Raw genomic sequence first — 21,093 nt, 5'->3', positions numbered from 1 at the left:
AAATTGTTTTTGGTCACTGAACTACTCGACCTCCCAGGACCATTGAGTTTTTCAATTTTGCATCTGCGTTGTTTTCCTCTATATCAAAGCTGTCTAGTGGTTTTAAGCAGTGCACTCGGTGCAACAGGACCATATCAGTTATTAATCCACATAATTGGTGTCTTCAGTGTCTTGGTCCTGCTTACTGTCCATTAGAGAATGACACCGGGACAGATTTTTCCCCATCCTTGCAGGAACTCCCCACGAGTTCTGTCACTGTCCCCATCCCTGCCCCATTCCTGTAAGCTCTGTCTTAACAACACAAGCCTCGGACACTTATGATTTTATAAAAAGTTTGAGACTTGTGTAGATAAGAACCGAGCTTGCAGGAATGGGGCAGGAAAAAAACTCACTGGGATGGGAAAATTAGTTCCTGCTGGGACGAGGAAAAATTTGTCCCCATGTCATTCTCCACTGTCCATTTTTGCATATGCACTGCTCTATCCTATATAATAAAACCCTACCTCGCGCATGCGCACTCCTATCTGCGTGCTTCCATGAACCATAGGTCTGTGGCCGTAGGAGTGCGCATACGTGAGTCCCCAGCCTTACTTCCCAGCACCTACCACTCGCCGGCAGGACTGGACGCCAGCGCTGGACTCTCTGCTCTCCGTGTCGGCTCCTCTCACCAGCCGCACCAGTGTCGGAGAAGGCAAACTTAAAAGTGACAAATCCCCTGGACCGGATGGAATTCACCCGAGAGTCTTAAAGGAATTGAAGGTTGAAATCAGAGAGTTATTGCAAAAACTTGCCAATCTGACAATCAGAACTGGACAGATACCAGACGACTGGAAGATAGCGAACGGCACGCCAATTTTCAAAAAAGGATCAAGAGGAGAACCGGGCAACTACAGACCTGTGAGCCTTACGTCTGTCCCTGGAAAGATGGTCGAAGCACTGATCAAGGATAGCATAGTCCGGCACTTAGATACACACGACTTGCTGAAACCCAGTCAACATGGGTTCAGGAAAGGGAAATCAAGTTTAACAAATTTACTTCAATTTTTTGAGACCGTGAACAAGCAAATTGATAGTGGAATGCCGGTGGACATAATATATTTGGACTTCCAGAAAGCGTTCGACAAAGTTCCACATGAAAGACTTCTCAGGAAACTACAAAGCCATGGAATAGAGGGAGATATACAAAGGTGGATAGGCAAATGGCTGGAAAACAGAAAGCAGAGAGTGGGCATAAATGGGAAGTTCTCAGACTGGGAGAAAGTGACTAGTGGTGTGCCCCAGGGCTCGGTATTTGGGCCGATCCTATTTAATATTTATATCAATGACTTGGAAGACGGAATATCCAGTGAGATCATTAAGTTTGCAGACGACACAAAGCTATGCCAGGCAGGAGGATAGCGAGGAACTCCAGAGCGACTTGTATCAGTTAGAGAAATGGGCAGAGCAATGGCAGATGAAGTTCAACGTGGAGAAATGCAAAGTAATGCATTTAGGTAGTAAGAATAAGGAACACGAGTATAGAATGTCAGGCGCAACTCTGGGTAAGAGCGAACAAGAAAAGGACCTAGGTGTACTGATAGATAGGACCCTGAAGCCATCGGCATAATGCGCGGCAGCGGCAAAGAAAGCAAACAGAATGTTAGGCATGATAAAGAAAGGAATCACGAGTAGATCGAAGAAAGTCATAATGCCGCTTTATAGAGCAATGGTCAGACCACACTTGGAATACTGTGTCCAACATTGGTCTCCCAACCTAAAGAAGGATATAAAACTGTTGGAGAGGGTACAGAGACGAGCAACGAAGCTAATAAGAGGTATGGAGAACTTGGAATATGAGGAACGACTCAAGAAACTGGGACTGTTCTCCCTTGAGAAGAGGAGGCTACGAGGGGACATGATCGATACGTTCAAAATACTGAAAGGCATCGATAAAATAGAGCAGGAAAATAAATTATTTACATTGTCCAACGTGACACGGACAAGAGGACATGGTTTGTAGCTAAGGGGGGACAAGTCCAGGACAAATGTCAGGAAGTTCTGCTTCACGCAGCGAGTGGTAGACGCCTGGAATGCTCTCCCAAAGGAGGTTATTAAGGAATCCACTGTGCTAGGATTCAAAGGCAAATTAGATGCACATCTCCTTACGAGAGGCATAGAGGGATATGGGTGACTAAAACTACATCAGGTGTATACCTGACTGGGCCTCCGCGTGTGCGGATCGCCGGACTCGATGGACCATGGATCTGATCCGGAGATGGCAGTTCTTATGTTCCGACGCTGGCGGGATCAAGAGGAGCCGCGGCGACACCTCACGGGGTGGGAAGGGAAATCCAAAACACTCCAGCGTGAAGGGATGCCCCGGTCCCGACTCCAAACCAGCTGATTCCAGCAGCGTGTGCATCACTCTACACATGCTGCTTCAGAGCCTTTTACTGCCCTGATTTGCTCTGCCGCATCTCTGATGATGTCATCAGGGACGTGCCAGAGTAAATCAGGGCAGTAAAAGGCCCCGAAGCAGCGTGTGTAGAGTGCTGCACATGCTGCTGGAATCGGCAGGTTTGTTGGACCGCGAGAAGGGAAGGGTGGGGGCGGCAAGAGATTAAGGGAGCAGGCAAGACCGAGGGAAGGGAAAGGGATAGTAAGGGAAACGCTGCTGCTGCACAGGGAAGTGGGGTGTGGTGGGTGGGAATGCTGTGGCTGCTGCACAGGGAAGGGGGGATCTAAATGCTGCTGTACAGGGAAGTAGTGGAGGGGGAGGGAATGCTACTGCACAGGGATAGGGAATGCTGCTGCACAGGGACATGGAGGGGGAGGGAATGCTGCTGTGGCTGTTGCACAGGGAAGTGGGGGGGGGAGAGGGACAGATAGATAGAAAGAAAGCCAGACAGCGAGAGGAAGGGAGACAGAAAAAAAAGAAGAAAGGCACAGGGGCAGAGAGAGACACAGAAAGACAGACAGACAGACAAAGGGGGCCAGGGAGAGAGCCAGACAGAAAGAAAGACAGCGGGAGGGAGAGAGACACAGAAAGAAAGACAGACAGACATATATTCTAGCACCTGTTAATGTAACGGGCTAAAATACTAGTACTTCATAAAAGATCACTGAAGGCTAGACAGCTCCAAATTGGCAAACTTTTTCCATCGGCTTTGAGGGTATTGGGAACATCAACAGCACCCAGAATGTCTACAACTTCCAATGCCGATATGCATAAGACACCTTTGGCATCGAAAATGGTACCAACATCAACACTGTGCTCAGTGTTGTCATGCTTGCCATCGGGGTCAGCAGTCAAAAAGGCTAAGAAGCACAAGCATGCTTCTCCATCCAGGCATGCATTGGCATCCTCACAAGTGTCAACACCATCAATGCGCTCTAAGTGTTAGTGCACTGAGGCACACTCTCCTTCTGTACAGGCTTTGTCTTCTCAAAGGCAAGCCTCATCATCGAGATCACCAAAGCCTAGACACCCTGTGGTACCTACTGTACTGACCACTATGGTACCAGTGATCTCTGCGAGAGCAGATAAAGTAGATTCTAAAAGGAAAGTTGGCTAACATGCTGCAGACACAAGCAGCTCAAGCCCTCGTGATAACACAGCTGTTACTGCCCCAGCCCAAACATCGACCTGTACAAGCCTCGCGTACTAGAGTGATGGTAAGCCCCATTTTGTCAAATGTCTCTGCTGAAGATGCTGTTACATACTTATTTATTTGCAGCCCCATCTGGTAAGAGCATCAGTTTCATAAAACTTCATGTCTCTAAATAAGTAAATAAATAAGACAGCAGCCATAGCCTTTACACATGTAAGTGCTGGTAAATACATGTGTAGGAATTCACAAGACTGTATGTAAAAGAGGAGACATTTAAGGAGAAGAATGATTGTAAACAGTAGTAATAGATACTAGAGAATGACAAGGGTACAAACTTTTCCCCATCTCCGCAGGAACTTATTCCCGTCCCATTCCAATGAATTCTTTTCCTGTCCCTGCCCCATTCCTGTAAACTCTGTCCTTATCTTCACAAGCCTCAAACACTTTAAAATCATGTGTTCGAGGTTTGAGTGGTTAAGGCAGAGCTTACAATAATGGTACAAGAAATTGCCGGGATATGACGGGGAAATTGAGTTCCTACGGGGACAAATCTGTCCCATGTCATTCTGTATTAGATACCATTGAATTAAGCACAATTACCCCGTAATAGAGAGCCAAGGGCTAAATGAGCAAGTAGCAGATTGACACGTATGCATGCATCAGAGCAATTGTAAATGCCAAGAGGGATATTTTTTTTTATAATATATGTATAATGCTGTTGTAAAATAGGCATCTAGTATAATAAATTGAAGGATTGCACTATAAAATTATATTATAAACTTTTGTGCAAGCAAAATGATAACTATATAAATAAGAAAAGGATGTCTCCTCTACATCCCTTATAGTAGGCTCACACTTATCTCAATCTTTCTTGGTATTCACCGACTTTCAGAGGTGCCACCATGATACTCAAACTTTTTTCACTGTATCCACCTTCACGCACCATATCTTCACCAGGTCACACTTATACATAAATTTTTTAAAATATTTTAAAACATTTTAGCAACCATTTTTTAGTACTTAGCTTTTAATCTTTAGTGGTCAGCTTGTAGGGACATTTATGCCGACATGTTTCACCCAGCGGGTTTTTTCAAGGCTCATATCCCTAGATGTTAAACAGATAATATAAGCCTTAATTTAAGTAGCCATATATAAAAATATCAACAGCACATACAAAAAGTTACAATTTACATTCTAACTTCTTACCTAAACTAGCTTTCGCCGGCTTATCAGACCACTCAGTATTGTAAACAAAGATGGCCACCATTAGCTGTAGCGGGAGATATAAATAGTAAGAGTGAGAACGGTTCTGTCGAATATGACGTCACCATCAGCTGTAGCGGGAGATATAAATAGTAAGAGTGAGAACGGTTCTGTCGAATATGACGTCACCATCAGCTGTAGCGGGAGATATAAATAGTAAGAGTGAGAACGGTTCCGTCGAATATGACGTCACCATCAGCTGTAGCGGGAGATATAAATAGTAGGAGTGAAAACGCCACGGCCATATTTGTTTACAATACTGGGTGGTCTGATAAGCTAGTTTAGGTAAGAAGTTAGAATGTAAATTGTAACTTTTTGTTTGTGTTGATATTTTTAGATATGGCTACTTAAATTAAGGCTTATATTATCTGTTTAACATCTAGGGATATGAGCCTTGAAAAACCTGCTGGGTGAAACATGTCGGCATAAATGTCCCTACAAGCTGACCACTAAAAATTAAAAGCTAAGTACTAAAAAATGGTTGCTAAAATATTAAAAAAATTTATGTATAAGTGTGACCCGGTGAAGATAGGGTGCGTGAAGCCGGATACAGTGAAAAAAAAATTTGAGTATCACGGTGGTACCTCTGAGGGTCGGTGAATACCAAGAAAGATTGAGATAAGTGTGAGCCTACTATAAGGGTTGTAGAGGAGACATTTATATAGTAAAATAGGTATCTACACATGTAAATAACAGCATTGTAATATTGGTATTTATAAGCATATGCCATTACAGCTATTCTGAAATGACCTCTGTTGTTTCCTTGAAGTGGTTGCAGTGGATTATTTTCATCTTATTGACCAAATCTTTTGCATTTGAGCACACGCTACTGGAAGCAATTAACTTTGCCCATGCTAGAAGCAAAATGATGGAAAAATGCACCAAAGTAATTGATCCTTTTTTTCCATAGTCTTCCCGACGACCAAGAGAGGAACGGACTGTCTCTCAGTGTGAAAGTGTGGCTTCAACTGTGTCTGCCCAGGAAGATGAAGAAAATGAAGCATCTAATGAAGAGGAAAATCCAGAAGACAGTGAAGGTAATCATTAAACTGAGTTCTCATGCCTAGACCTCAGTGCAATTTGCTGTATTTGGGGGGCATAAAAGCACTTATTTTAAGTTGATTTTATAAAGGCAATGTAGGCCTTTGTTTATTTAAAACTTGATGAATCGCTAATCTTGGCCAGGGCCAAACTGAGACAATGTACAGTTAAAATTTAAAAATAGGTAAAAAGAACTACAATGAATGATAGGACAGGCACACTTACATTATGTGCTTTCTGTGTACATACCTATTCTATAAAATATGCATGTGCTTTGTGACTCTACCACTTCGCCATTTACTACCTACAGACAGTGTATAAAAGTAGGCACATGCTTTTCATGTGCTTGTTTTTAGTGTGCATATGCAATTGTCCACAATTTTATAAAATACCTTTTCTGTGTTTAAAATAGGTTGTACATGTGGGAAAAAGTTTTATAAAATTACCCTCAAGAAGTGTGGTCTAACATCTTAATTCATTGGCCTATTTTAATTTATGCTTCAGGAAATAGTCTTCCAAAAAGCTGCTACTTTTAGAGAAAACAGAGTTCAGCATTTTTTTTTAATATAAATAAGAATTCATACCAAAATTAATAAATACTAAATAATTCTACAATAAAATGGACTCATCTGATTAGCTGCCAGTCAGCAGAAGTTTTACTTGACAGATTCCTGGGGGCAGGCTCTGTGCAGTTTATACTTCCCTGATGTGTTGCCTTTAACAGCTAGTAACTGATGGTTAGTTATTGTTCATTTCCATAAGCCTTATATAGAGCTGTATCCAGCAGAATTCATAAACTGTGAGTCATGGGATTTGGCCAATGGTTTGATTTTAGTTGTCTGGCTAAACATTGTAATTATTTTAAATCTAGATAGTGTATAACTAATGTGGGACCTTTTAAAACTTGGAAATGTGGTTTGGAAAATGTTGAGTCAATACATTTAAAGACATTTTGATCTTTCTCCAGTCTGTTTAACATTAGGCAGTAAGAAGCCTATCTTGATAAACTTTTGATCTGGATCTGGAGAGCAACCTTGCTGTGGAGGGCATTTTGTATCTGCAGAAGGAAAAAAGTGTTAGTGATTTAAGGTTACCGTATTTTCACGTAGATAACGCGCACCCGTGTAAAACGCGCACACGGGTATAGCACGCGAAAAACACAAATTTATGTACAGAAATTTTTATATACCGCGCATGCTGCCCGACTCTCCTTTCGCCCGCCCCGACTCTCCTCTGGCCACCTCGACTCTCCTTTCGCCCGCCCCGACTCTCCTCTCCCCCTTGAAGTCCTGTCCCCACCCTGAAAGCCTGATGCCCCCCCCGACGTCCGATTCACCCCCCCCGCAGGACCGTTTTCACCCCCACCCCGAAGGACCGCTCGCACGCACACGCACCCCCACCCCGAAGGACCGCTCGCACGCACTCCCACCCGCACCCCCACCCTGAAGGACCGCTCGCACCCCCACAGCCTCCCGACCCCCTCATCATGTAGAAGCTCCTACCGGTGTCCTGCTGCTTCCTCTTGGCGGTCCCGACTCCACGACACGATCGGGGCAAGAGGGAGCTCAAGCCCTCTTGCCCCAGCCAACTGCGGCACCCCCGACACGATCGGGGCAAGAGGGAGCTCAAGCCCTCTTTCCCCACCGACTCCCCGACACGATCGGGGCAAAAGGGAGCCCAAGCCCTCTTGTCCCGCCAACTCCCCGACAATATCGGGCCAGGAGGGAGCCCAAGTCCTCCTGGCCCTGGCGACCCCCCCCCCCCCCGCTAGTTGTTCGGGCCAGAAGGGAGCCCAAACCCTCCTGGCTACGGCGACCCCCCTACCCCCACTCCGCACTACATTACGGGCAGGAGGGATCCTAGGCCCTCCTGCCCTCGACGCAAACCCCCCTCCCCCCACCGCCCGCCCCCCCAAGAACCTCCGCCCGCCCTCCCAGCCGACCCGCGCCCCCCACGCCCCCCCCACCCCCCTTCCCCATACCTTTGTGTAGTTGGCCGGACAGACGGGAGCAAAACCCGCCTGTCCGGCAGGCAGCCAACAATGGAATGAGGCCGGATTGGCCCATCCGTCCCACAGCTCCGCCTACTGGTGGGGCCTAAGGCGCCTGGGCCAATCAGAATAGGCCCGAAAGCCTTAGGTCCCTCCTGGGGACGGGGCCTTGGGCACATGGTCGGGTTGGGCCCATGTGCCTCAGGCCCCGCCCCCAGGTGGAACCTAAGGCTCCCGGGCCTATTCTGATTGGCCCAGGCGCCTTAGGCCCCACCAGTAGGCGGAGCTTTGGGACGGATGGGCCAATCCGGCCTCATTCCGTCGTTGGCTGCCTGCCGGACAGGCGAGTTTGACTCCCGTTTGTCCGGCCAACTACACAAAGGTACAGGGAAGGGGGGTGGGGGTGTTGTGGGGGTTGGCCAGGGGGGTCGCGGGTCTGCTGGGAGGGTGGTCGGAGGTTCTTTGGGGGGGGGCGGTCGTTGGGGGGAGGGGGGTTTGCGTCGAGGGCAGGAGGGCCTGGGATCCCTCCTGCCCGTAATGTAGTGCGGGGTGGGGGTAGGGGGTCGCCGTGGCCAGGAAGGTTTGGGCTCCCTCCTGGCCCGAACAACTAGCGGGGGGGGGGGGTCGTCGGGGCCAGGAGGACTTGGGCTCCCTCCTGGCCCGATATTGTCGGGGAGTTGGGGAGTCGGCGGGGCAAGAGGGCTTGGGCTCCATTTTGCCCCGATCGTGTCGGGGAGTCGGGGGGGCAAGAGGCTTGAGCTCCCTCTTGCCCCGATCTTGTCGGGGGTGCCGTGGTTGGCTGGGGCAAGAGGGCTTGAGCTCCCTCTTGCCCCGATCGTGTTGGGTGTCGGGACCGCCAAGAGGAAGCAGCAGGACACCGGTAGGAGCTTCTACACGATGGGGGGGGGTCGGGAGGCTGTGGGGGTGCGAGCGGTCCTTCAGGGTGGGGGTGCGGGTGCGGGTGGGAGTGCGTGTGAGCAGTCCTTCGGGGTGGGGGTGCGTGCGAGCGGTCCTTCGGGGTGGGGGTGCGAGCGGTCCTGCGGGGGGGGGGGGGACTATGTAAAAAAAAAATTTTGTACAAAGCGCTCATGCGTATAACGCGCAAGGGTATGTGCGGTACGTAAAAACCACGTATAACGCGCGCGTTATATGCGAGAAAATACGGTATATAATATAATCAGATTTAGCTTTCATTGGGATAATTCACAAGCTACTTTACATCCCTTTGTTGCTTACTACATCAACAAAGCTCATACCATACAAGTCATAAATGTCTGTGACATTGTTGAAAGGTTAGAAGGTAAGGTTTGCCTTTTTGCAGATGATGCCAAGATTTGTAACGGAGTGGAAAACATGAAAAAGGATCTGCAAAAATTAGAATGGTCTAAAGTTTGGCAACTAAAATTCAATGCGAAGAAGGCAGAATGTTGTATTTGGGAAATAGAAATTTGTGGGAACCATATGCACTGGGAGGTGAGAGGCTGATATGCACAGATGTTGAGAGGGACCTTAGTGTGATAGTGTCTGAGGATCTGAAGGCAACAAAACAGTGCAACAAAGCTGTAGCCAGAAGGATGCTGGGCTGTATAGAAAGAGGCATAACCAGCAGAAGAAAGGAGGTGTTGATGCCCCTGTACAGGTCATTGGTGAGACCCACCTGGATTACTGTGTTCAGTTTTAGAGGCTGTATCTGGCTAATGATGTAAAAAGACTTGAAGCAGTCCAGAGAAATGTAACGAAAATTGTTTGGGGCTTGCACCAAAAGACATACAAGACTGGAAGATCTGAATATGTATATTCTAGGGCAGTGGTATTCAACCCAATCCGCAGGGACTACCTGATCAGTCAGATTTTCAGGATATCCACAATAAATATGGATCATAGAGACTCTGAAAGCCCGACTGGCCAGGTGGTTCCTGAGGACTGGGTTGAATACCACTGCTCTAGAGGAAAGGAGGGACAGGGGAGATAAGCTTTTCCAGAGAAAGGAAAATGGTAAAACTAGAGGGCATGAATTGAAGTTGCAGGGTGAACATAAGTACTCCAGATGCGGGCGCACCATCGCCCAATACAACGACAGGATAACTTATTTTGTTCTGGTTGTAATACCCCTCTTGATTATACTTAGCATTCTATTCGCTTTCTTAGCGACTGCTGCGCACTGTGCCGACAGCTTCATTGTCTTGTCCACTAATATCCCCAAGTACCTTTCTTGGGTGCTCTCACTCAATAACAGCCCTCCCATTGTGTAGCTGTACCTTGGGTTTCTTTTCCCACGTGCAAGACCTTACATTTCTCTACATTGAACTTCATCTGCCATCTCGTCGCTCACTCCCCTAGTTTGTTCAGGTCCCTTTGTAAATCTTCACATTCCTCTTTAGTCCTAGCCCCATTAAATAGTTTGGTGTCATCTGCAAATTTTATTATTTTGCACTTCGTCCCTGTTTCTAGATCATTTATGAATACATTGAATAGCAGCAGTCCAAGCACCGACCCCTGCGGACTTATGAGCAATAGTAGGAAATTTGTTCACAAAAAGAGGGTGATGGATGCATGAAATGCCCTCCCAAGGGAGGTGGTGGAGATGAAAAGGTGATAGAATTCAAAAAAGCATGGGTTGAGCACAGAGGATCTCTTATTAGAAAATGAATGGTATAAAACAAACTAAGGCTGGTGTTGAACAATCCTGCATGGTATGTAATCCCCCATCTGAACAAAGTTACTTTTGAATGAGCCCTCTTTATACCTGTCTGAATATTAAACTACATACATCATGCGGTGATCATGCCAGATGATTGCCCACTGTAACATTAAAAACACTTTCCCCATTTGTAAGCCCTAAGTCCAGTATGGCCCCATCTCACGTGGGTTCCATTACCAACTTCTGGAATAGTTCTCCTTGTAGAGAATCCAGGATCTCCCTACTTCTAATAGACCCTGCATTAGGGATACCCCAGTCAACATCTGGCTTGTTAAAATCACCTGTTAGTAATACTTCCCCTTTTATAGCTATATTCTGAATGACTGCTGTTAAATCTTTGTCAACTTCTTCTGTCTGTGAAGAAGGCCTGTACTGTATATTACACCAATGTAAATACATTTTGTATTTCCTCTTTCCAGATTTGCCCACAGTGCTTCTTCCTCACCCTGCAGATCCTGCACTTGTGTGGCTTTAATATGATCTTTAATATATTATGCCACTGCTACTCCTTTTTTTTCCTACCGTGTCTTTCCTGAACAGATTATAGCTTGATATAACTATATTCCAATCATGGTTCTTCATGAAATATGTCTCTGTGATTGCCACTAAATCCAACTTAGCCTCTCTCATAACAGCCTCTAGATCCAGAACCTTGTTTCTCATACTTCAAGCATTAATATATACTGCTTTCAGACATTACTCCCTTTTCCCATTTGTTTAGAGGTATTTAGTGATTCACTTACCTGAAGGCTTATACTCACCTGGGGGCTTTGATCACCCTTCCCCAACAATTCTAGTTTAAATCCCTCTTCATTAGGTTAGCCAGTCTGCTGCTGAAGACACTTCTTCCCTTCTTTGATAGATGCACACCATTCTTGTTCATCAGCTCTTGGAAAATCATCCCATGGTCCAGGAAGCTGAAATGTTCTTGATAACACTATCCACACAGCTACGCATTCACCTCCAGGATGCAAGCTTCTCTGCCTGGACTTTTACCAGCGACAGGGAGAATTGACGAGAATACCAACTGCACACCTGACTGCGTCACCTTCTCTCTCAGAGCCACAAAGTCACTTTTGATATGTTTGGAGGTGTGCCTAGCAGTAACAGGCCATCATGGATGAGCAACATTGGATAATAGTCATTAGGCTTGTTGAGTCTCAGAAAGCTCTCCATAACATCTTGGATTTTGGCACCAAGCAGACAGCATTCTGCTTGGTGCCAAGCAGACATCATGTCTGGTCTGCAGATGGACGCCTCTGTACTCCTCAGAAGGGAATCGCCAGCCGTCACTACCTTAGATCTTCTAGTGGTCACTGATCCAGCAACTTTGGGGATGTCGAGCTTTGGTCCTTCCTCTCCCTGGGATGTTCTCATCTCCTCCACTTCCAGGGCTGTAAACCAGTTCTTCGGTTCAAGGGTAGGTGGAGTCACTATCAGTCCTGCAGAGTCCCATAATATGAGTCCATTTTCATCCCTCTGCATGACCTCTTCTCTACTGCTGGACATATTTGATGCCTCATGAAGCATTTCATTGATGTACCTCTCATTCTCATGGATGCTTCTCAGTCTTACCACCTCCTTTCTCACTTCCTCCCTTCATGAGGGATTCAAGCTGAAGACAGCTTGTACATGGAACTCCCTCTGCTTGGGTAACATTTTCTGTCTGAATAGAGACAGAAGCTGTGACCTGGTAAACAGTTTTGGTGACACAATGTTTCCCAGCCATACTATAGTAGTTGTGGAAGTACTTTACTTGCACCTGATGGGGGGGAAAAAAGAAGAAAAAAACAGAAAACAATCCTACCAAAGCAATGCCCTGTTCCTAATTGGATGCAGAACCTATAAATCAAAAGATCAACCTTGGGACTGGTGGGAGCTGGGGAGGATGGGTGGGAATTAAATACTATACAAAGACTTTCTTCAACTGCTATCTGTGTCCTAATTTGATCTTATCTTATGCTCTGAAATGCAACCTAAAATACTAATCTAGACTAAAACACCTTTTATATAAAAACCCTAGGAGGGACTCTAAATGCTACACTGTTGTACTGAACTAAAAAAGTAAAAGAGAAAGACAATGAAATAACCTGCTTAAACCCAATTTTTTTACTTTTTTCCCAATTTTGAATGCCAGCAGGTAAGGTATTCAGCACTTCTTCAGGACCCTACTTTCTGTTTTCTGTCCAATAACTAAGTCCTAATCCACAACAGAAGATTGTCTCCTATACCATGGCTCTTTAATTTCCTGAGGAGTCTCTCATGAAGAACTTTGTCTAAAGCTTTCTGAAAGTCAAGATACTCTGTCAACTGCCTTACTTTTATCTACATGTTTATTCATACCTTCAAAGAAATGAAGCAAATTGGTGAGGCAAGGCTTCCCTTGGCTGAATCCATGATGGCTGTGACCAATTAAATCATGTATGTCTATGTGTTCTGTAATTTTATTTTTTATAATAGTTTTCACTATCTTGCCTGGAACTCAGGCTTATCAGTCTGTAATTTCTCAGACCACCCATGAACCACTTTTTAAAAATCAGCATTAATTTGGCCAGCCTCCAGTTTTCAAATAGATGGAACTCCTCTCACATGAGGAAAGACTAAAGAAGTTAGAATTCTTCACTTGAAAAAGAGACGGCTGAGGGAGTTATGATAGAGGTCTATAAAATCCTTAGTTGTGTAGCATGGGTAAAAGTAAATCAGTTTTCTTACTCTTTCAAAAAGTACAAAGACTAAGGGACACTCAATGAAGCTATATGGAAATAGTTGTCTGAGCCCCTTAGCATATGGAATCCTCCAGGGACTAACAGAAGATTATCAAAGGTATAAACCTAATCTTCCATTTACATGTGAAACACTCCTAATAAAATTAGGTCATACCTAAAAGTATGCATAGTGCAAGATGGAGGTGTACTTGTTCTGCAGATAAGCTCAGGGCAGAGTTTGGGCAATAATTTACATAAAACATCATTTATAATAAAACATATGCATTTACACTTCAGGAGAAATGTTTGCACCTTCAACCTAAAACCAAACAAAACAAAGAAGGCAAGTGAGATGTCTATAAATCAACCAATGGGAATGTTTATTCACATAAAACAGTCTCAGTTTGGTTACTTGATCACAGAACTCAACAAAAGAGCTGGAGTCCCAACTAAGATCTCAGTTTCAGAAATATAAGATGCCTTCTTCAGGGGACATACAAATAACCAGGGTTCTCTAAATACTGCTGCCTCCTCCTCCTCCTTCTCCTTGCTGCAATAATTCAGCGCAGCCGCATCTTCAACCTTCGCATGATTCCTGCAGGATTTTGTACTAGTATCTTATAAAGATTCACACACACACTTTTGTTTTTTGTTTTTTTTTTAAATTGGAGTAACTTCTACCTTGACAGTCAAAGTACCGTGTTATAAAATTACCTTGTAAATGGTTAGACGACATATTCAGCATAGTATTTATTTAAAAATAGATAGATACAATGTTGTAAGAAACATTTTCAAATACTGTACCTTAGGAATGAAGTTGAAGTTTGTGAGAAGAGAATTAATGTCTTGCGGTTTTTTTTTGTTTGTTTATTCTTTTAATTTTTTATTAGTTTTCAATTCGCATATAAAGTGCAAAACTTTACAAACAAGTAATACAATGAATAGCACTTATATCCAATCAAATAATACAATACAAAACATATTACCCCCCTCCCACCCTCCCCGGATGTGTGCAAAAAACACACAGGAATTAAAAACTTATACAATTAATCTGATTTAACGAATTCTGTTAATGAACCCCATGTTGTTTATTGTGTCCCAATATTTCCAAATTCACTTTTTCGTATTTATAACATTGACACAAAGATGTAGTTTATTTATTTTATTTTATTTCTTATATACCGCTAATCCGTTAGGTTCGAAGCGGTTTACAGAAAATATACATTAAGGATGCAATAAGATAAGATAGGTAAAGATAGGTACTTTGAAATTCACTTACGGTCCCGAAGGCTCACAATCTAACTAAAGTACCTAAGAACAAACAAATTAGCAAATAATAGAGAGGTAAATAAAGATAGAAGAAAAATGTGAGATATGAAGCATCCTAACAAGAATACATTGAACTCTTAATGCCACACTTTTAAAGCAAAATATACCCCACCAAAGATCCCCACCAAAAGGAAAAATTTAGCTTGTCCCAGTTCTTTCAATTCCTGGTGATCATTTGTATGGCAAACCCTGTCATAATTATAAGAAGTCTGCTTTTATATCTATCTAATGGATTTTTAGTCTTCAACAATGTCCCACATATGACCATAAGAACATAAGAACATAAGCAGTGCCTCTGCCGGGTCAGACCACAGGTCCATCCCGCCCAGCAGTCCGCTCCCGCGGCGGCCCAAACAGGTCACGACCTGTCTGTATCACCAGAGGGGGCTCCCTTGCCACCTTGGTTTCTCATTTAAGTCCTGTCTTCCTATCAAAGTCCTAATCCTCCGGTCTTGCACATGCACGACCTGGTTTCTATACTCATTACCTGGTTAGCTTTCTATACTTGTGTTACATCCCAGTTCCTCCCTCAGTATCCTATGATCCCTTTATCCTTCAGGAATCCGTCCAATCCCTGTTTGAATCCCTGTACCGTACTCTGCCTGATCACTTCCTCCGGTAGCGCATTCCAAGTGTCCACGACCCTTTGGGTGAAGAAAAACTTCCTTGCATTTGTTTTGAACCTGTCTCCCTTCAGTTTCTCCGAATGCCACATCGTAGAACAATGGAATTGATGTTTCCAGTATCTAATTAATTTGTCCCCATATTGATTTCCAAAAATTGAGTATCAAGGGACAATAAAACAACATCAAGATGACAATGCCAGCATCTATTGGACTTTGGACTATCCAACTTTTGCAAACGAACAGGGGTCCAAAAAATTCTATGTAACAAAAAGAACCAGGTTTGTCTCATAGATGCTGATGCCGTACATCTCATCCTCCAAGTCCTAATCCGTGGTCATTGAGTAGCAGAAATCTACTGCTTTATCTCAATGCTCCAAATGTCTTTTAAGCTTGTTTTAGGTTTTTTATTCAAATATTCAGATATTAATTTGTACCACTTGGCGGCCTGGTGCCCTTGCCAATCTGTCTGGAAACATAGGCCTTGCAAACTATACTGATTTTTTTAAATTTTGCCAATCAAGTAACCCTTTCTGAATGGCTTGTTTCAACTGCAACCACTTATAACCTTGAGATTTTGAGATGCCAAATGATTGTTTCAATTGTAATAAATTTACCATTCTCCCATTCTGAATTACATCCTCTTAAAGTAAGTATGCCTGCCTGCAGCCAATGTTTCCAGAGGATTTTAGACTCGCCGATTTGTGTCTTGGAGTTTAACCATAGGGATTGACACATGGATTGTTGTATTGGAGTAGGTGTTAAATTATTAATAAATTTGAATGTATTCCAGGTGGAAAAAAGAATACTATTATCCTTATATATTCTAGGCAACTTGATACTCAAAATATGGCTCAAATGTAATGGGTCAATAATAATGAGATCACAGCTATAATCTATTATTGATAATATTACTTTTCTTATATTATTTTAAATATTATTGTGAAGTGCTCAGACCAAGTAACCCAAAATATAGTGAAGTCACTACAATGAGGTTAACAAGGGGACCATCATCGCCTTCACCTGTCCCCTGCCCTCCCTGGATGAACTTAAAGGTTTCAGATCAACTTGATGTACTTATCTGAATAGGGGGGTAGTTGATTTCGTTAATTCTCATTGATGACTGTGTACTAATAAAATGCTTGTGCTCCGTTAAAATCCAAGAACTGTTCATTCATTCTTCCAATCCCGTCCCCCCGACTCGAGTTTCACCTCTTCATCAGGGAGGGACACTAAGGAAAAATCAAACCAAGTTCAAAATTCACAGCTCAAACTACTTGGAACGTATTATAATAAATCAAATTAACCCTAATGGTTCTGAGTACCTTTTGCTAAATGCTGATGTGCTGACTTAATCTTAAAGCTCATAAAATTTCTATATTACCTGGTAATGGCTCACTGAGACCAGACTCATTCAAAGCAAACGGGCCAACTGAATCTATCTACTCACTTCTGAGGTTTTAACGAGAACTAACCGGAAGAGGCTGCCAAAACGACAACCGGAAATCGACACTGAATACAATTGAATTCACTATAAGAGAGATCTTACTTTTAAACTGCTAGCCAATCTATGTCTAAATTTAAACCTTTTGGCGCCAGGGTCTGCCAGTTATATATGAAGCGTTGCTCTTTTTGTATTAGTGCTTTGGATATGTCACCCTCAGTTTTGTGTGTTTGAATCAATACCGTGTATTTCAGATCTTCTAGTGAGTGTGACTGCTCCAGCCAATGGGAGACCAGGGGGGCGGAGATTCGGCTTGTTCTGATGTTACTTAAATGTTCTATGATCCGGGTTTTAATCATTTGGATCGTTTAACGATCCGAATGATTAAAACCCGGATCATAGAACATTTAAGTAACATCAGAACAAGCCGAATCTCCGCCCCCCTGGTCTCCCATTGGCTGGAGCAGTCACACTCACTAGAAGATCTGAAATACACGGTATTGATTCAAACACACAAAACTGAGGGTGACATATCCAAAGCACTAATACAAAAAGAGCAATGCTTCATATATAACTGGCAGACCCTGGCGCCAAAAGGTTTAAATTTAGACATAGATTGGCTAGCAGTTTAAAAGTAAGATCTCTCTTATAGTGAATTCAATTGTATTCAGTGTCGATTTCCGGTTGTCGTTTTGGCAGCCTCTTCCGGTTAGTTCTCGTTAAAACCTCAGAAGTGAGTAGATAGATTCAGTTGGCCCGTTTGCTTTGAATGAATCTGGTCTCAGTGAGCCATTACCAGGTAATATAGAAATTTTATGAACTTTAAGATTAAGTCAGCACATCGGCATTTAGCAAAAGGTACTCAGAACCATTAGGGTTAATTTGATTTATTATAATACGTTCCAAGTAGTTTGAGCTGTGAATTTTGAACTTGGTTTGATTTTTCCTTAGTGTCCCTCCCTGATGAAGAGGTGAAACTCGAGTCGGGGGGACGGGATTGGAAGAATGAATGAACAGTTCTTGGATTTTAACGGAGCACAAGCATTTTATTAGTACACAGTCATCAATGAGAATTAACGAAATCAACTACCCCCCTATTCAGATAAGTACATCAAGTTGATCTGAAACCTTTAAGTTCATCCAGGGAGGGCAGGGGACAGGTGAAGGCGATGATGGTCTCCTTGTTAACCTCATTGTAGTGACTTCACTATATTTTGGGTTACTTGGTCTGAGCACTTCACAATAATATTTAAAATAATATAAGAAAAGTAATATTATCAATAATAGATTATAGCTGTGATCTCATTATTATTGAGTAATTCTTGTCACAGAATACTAAGTTTTATCTCCCTATTAAGTATCAAATGTAATGGGGACATGAGATGACTCACTAATATCAGCCAATCCAGTAGATTCTCCATGAATTCAGGAAAGATCCAATACATACCCTGATGCAATATGTCTTGCATTTTATTTTTAATTTTTTTTTTTATACTGTAAATTGCATTTTTTTTTTTTACTGTAAATTTTATTTTTGGTGTTTTGTTTCAAATCATCATTTGCTGTGGCTTCCACTTTTAGATACTAAAATCAGAATGCTGTATAATTTCAGGTGTGGAGAACAGTTCAGATACAGAGAGTGCACCATCCCCTTCTCCAGTGGAAATTGTCAAGAGTGGTGAAGAAAAGACTGAAAGTACCACTGAGGCAACAACTGGACTGGTTTCTCCTAGTAAAGTGGTGCCTGGCACACCTCCCTCATCTATGCAGAGTGCACGGACACCAGAAAATCTGTATAGTGAGCTGCAAGTGAAGGAAGAGGTCACTAGTGAAGCAGAAAATGCTATGGAGGTAGATAGCAAAAGCCTGGCCTCTGATGATAAGCCAGTGCTGAACCTCCCAATACATACCAAAGCTGAACCTGCTGAGGCAGAAGAACTGCTGGAGAATGTTCAGGTGAAAATTGAGGGTGATACCAAAGACAGAGACTTGGAAATCCCCAAGGAGAAAACAGAAATTGGAGAGATGGCATTTATCCCAATGCAGCAGAGTAGCACGGCAGGACCAGAGTCTCAATCAGACAATGATTCTAGTGCCACGTGCAGTGCTGATGAAGATGTGGATGGAGAATCTGAGAGACACAGGTAAACATGTATAGTCAGGGAGAAAGGGTAGGCTGCTGGTAAAGAAAAAGCCCAGAGTGCTAGTTCAGATCTCACTTTGACTATCCATTTGAATTTGGGCAACCTGCTTTAATTGTAATTCACAAAATATCTCATAATTATACCAAAATTAATTTGAAGAAAGTTGTGCTGTTGCTGTGTTAATCTACTTAGATTCACAGAAGTGTCAGCAAATTTATAGGCGAGACTTTTTTATTGGGCTTCTAAAGATATGAGCAGACATGATTGACCTGCTGAAAAGAGAGCCCTCAGTAGCTGCTCAAAAATGTATTCTAGGTCCAATAAAAAGGTGTCACCCTCAGCATTTTTGACTCTCAATTAAAAGATTAATTTGAACATATGAAATTTAAGTAGGTTTACCTTTGTGCATCAGTTCACTTCTGGTGAAGTGAATGTAGCCTTTCATATAATGTAGCTCTTTATGTTTAAAAAATAAGTGTTTCTTTTCTAAGTAGGCCATACGTCAGAAATGAGCATTATGCAGCCAGCAACTAATGTATTTTCACAGTTTGTCAGAAATCTAGCATGTTCTTTCCATGCAAGATTTAGAAAAAGCTCAGCTTTATCAGACAGTACTGTTCATTTGACCTTTTTGGGAATGAGTCATCATGGCTCCCTTCTTTTTACAGAGAGGATCATTCCCAAACACTGCTGTGCTAGCAGAGCCCATGGTTCCCATTTAAACATGATGGAAATTGATGGTCATATGCATGTATACACTTGACTTCAGGGCTTAACCAGATAAATACTTGCTTTTAAATGTCTTTGAGTTCTAAACTGATAACTTAAATATCCAGCCATAAGTATCAGTTTCAAATTAGGAGAATTTGAGGTGTGGTAGGGTCAGATTTATACTTCAGCCATTATCCAGTTAAAGCTATCCAGATAAGATGTCCATAGATATAGCAGGCCTAATGTATCCAAATCTTTACCCAAATGATATCTGACAGACTTTTAGCTCTGATGTTTATGAAAAAGCAGGGGGTGTGGTACAGTTGAAGACAGTTTGCCTTCAATACAGTTAGATCCTGACATTTGAGCACTGTATTCCCTTCTCCCTTTTATTTTTAATCCCACATTAAACAGATAGGTGGGTACATTATCCATCAGTCATGTCATATGAGCATTTCAGTAGGTCTGATGAACATGGGTGAAGTTGGAGAAAGGGGGAAAGGAAGCAATGATCCTCTTCACCCCCCCCCCCAAAAAAAAAAAAAATAAAGTGTTGAGACTAGAAGAGGCCTGTGAGCACCTGAATGCTCAGACTCCACACTTAATTTCTTTGTTCCAGCCTGAAGATGGAGGCATTTATGGCTCCAAAATGTTGCATGAGGGAAGGAAGGATAAATAAAGATAGAAAAATAATTTTAAATGACCAAGTTTACACTTTGAATTTTTATGTTGTGAAAGACCTTTTTATGATGTGGTTCTACTGAAATTACTGGGTTTTGCTGAAGGTTAGAGGGGTGGACTATAACTGCATATTAAATCAAACAGGGACAACACACAGAGTGATGAAAGGGGGCAAAGAGTTCAGAGGATTAAATTAAGGAGTTTTTAAAATCTACTTTGAAACTGTACACACCTACTACAGGATAGATATGTATAGGAGAAGCCTCAGTACAGGTGGTGGAACTGGTAGTTATGGAAAGTATTATCTGGTTCAACCATGCACCATCATAAGTGAAAACACAATGTAATGATACTGAAGATCATATAAGTAGTGTGTGAATGTTTGAAGGTAGTTAATAGGGAAAAATTCATAGCTCTGGCCATTAAAAAGGAGGAAAGGAAAATTTGGTCAAATAGACTGGTCACTAGAGTGGAATTGAGAACCTTACATATGCAAGGAAAGGGTCACATGAGATGGGTCAGTGGCTAGCTGCAGTGAGACATGTGCTACAATCATTTTACACTGAAGATATAAGCCATAAGGTTTTTTTTTGTGTGTGTTTGTTTTTTTGTTTTTTTTTTACCAAAGCAATCCAAACCAGAGAGATCTCAAAGAATGCAAAAGCATATTCCTTTCACGCAACAGCACTGCTACTTTATGTTTAGTGGAAGGAATGTGCTCCAGTTTGGATGCAACACTTGAACATCCCCTGATGAAGCGGACCGTGAAACAGGTTCCCCCATGAGATTGCAAAAATAAGTTCTTACTGAAAACTTATTAATATTTTGACAAATGCCATTGTACATTTGTTGAGTGAAGTGAATGAAGGGG

At 42.8% G+C, this 21,093-nt stretch overlaps 1 protein-coding gene across 12 annotated transcripts in view; it reads left to right on the top strand.

Annotated features, from left to right (window-relative positions):
• Nucleotides 1-21,093, top strand: part of NCOR1 (nuclear receptor corepressor 1) — a 509,406-nt gene that overhangs the window by 288,586 nt on the left and 199,727 nt on the right. For all 12 annotated transcript variants that reach the window (XM_033922034.1, XM_033922033.1, XM_033922035.1 and 9 more), the window contains 2 exons: nt 5,764-5,890; nt 18,299-18,830. In XM_033922034.1, the coding sequence (XP_033777925.1) occupies nt 5,764-5,890; nt 18,299-18,830 (659 nt within the window). The remainder of the gene's footprint in view (nt 1-5,763; nt 5,891-18,298; nt 18,831-21,093) is intronic.

Source organism: Geotrypetes seraphini, chromosome 15 (assembly GCF_902459505.1).
Source record: "Geotrypetes seraphini chromosome 15, aGeoSer1.1, whole genome shotgun sequence".
Taxonomy (NCBI): domain Eukaryota; kingdom Metazoa; phylum Chordata; class Amphibia; order Gymnophiona; family Dermophiidae; genus Geotrypetes; species Geotrypetes seraphini.
The sequence above is the reverse complement of the archived record's forward strand: the minus strand, read 5'-3'. Positions and strand labels throughout refer to the sequence as shown.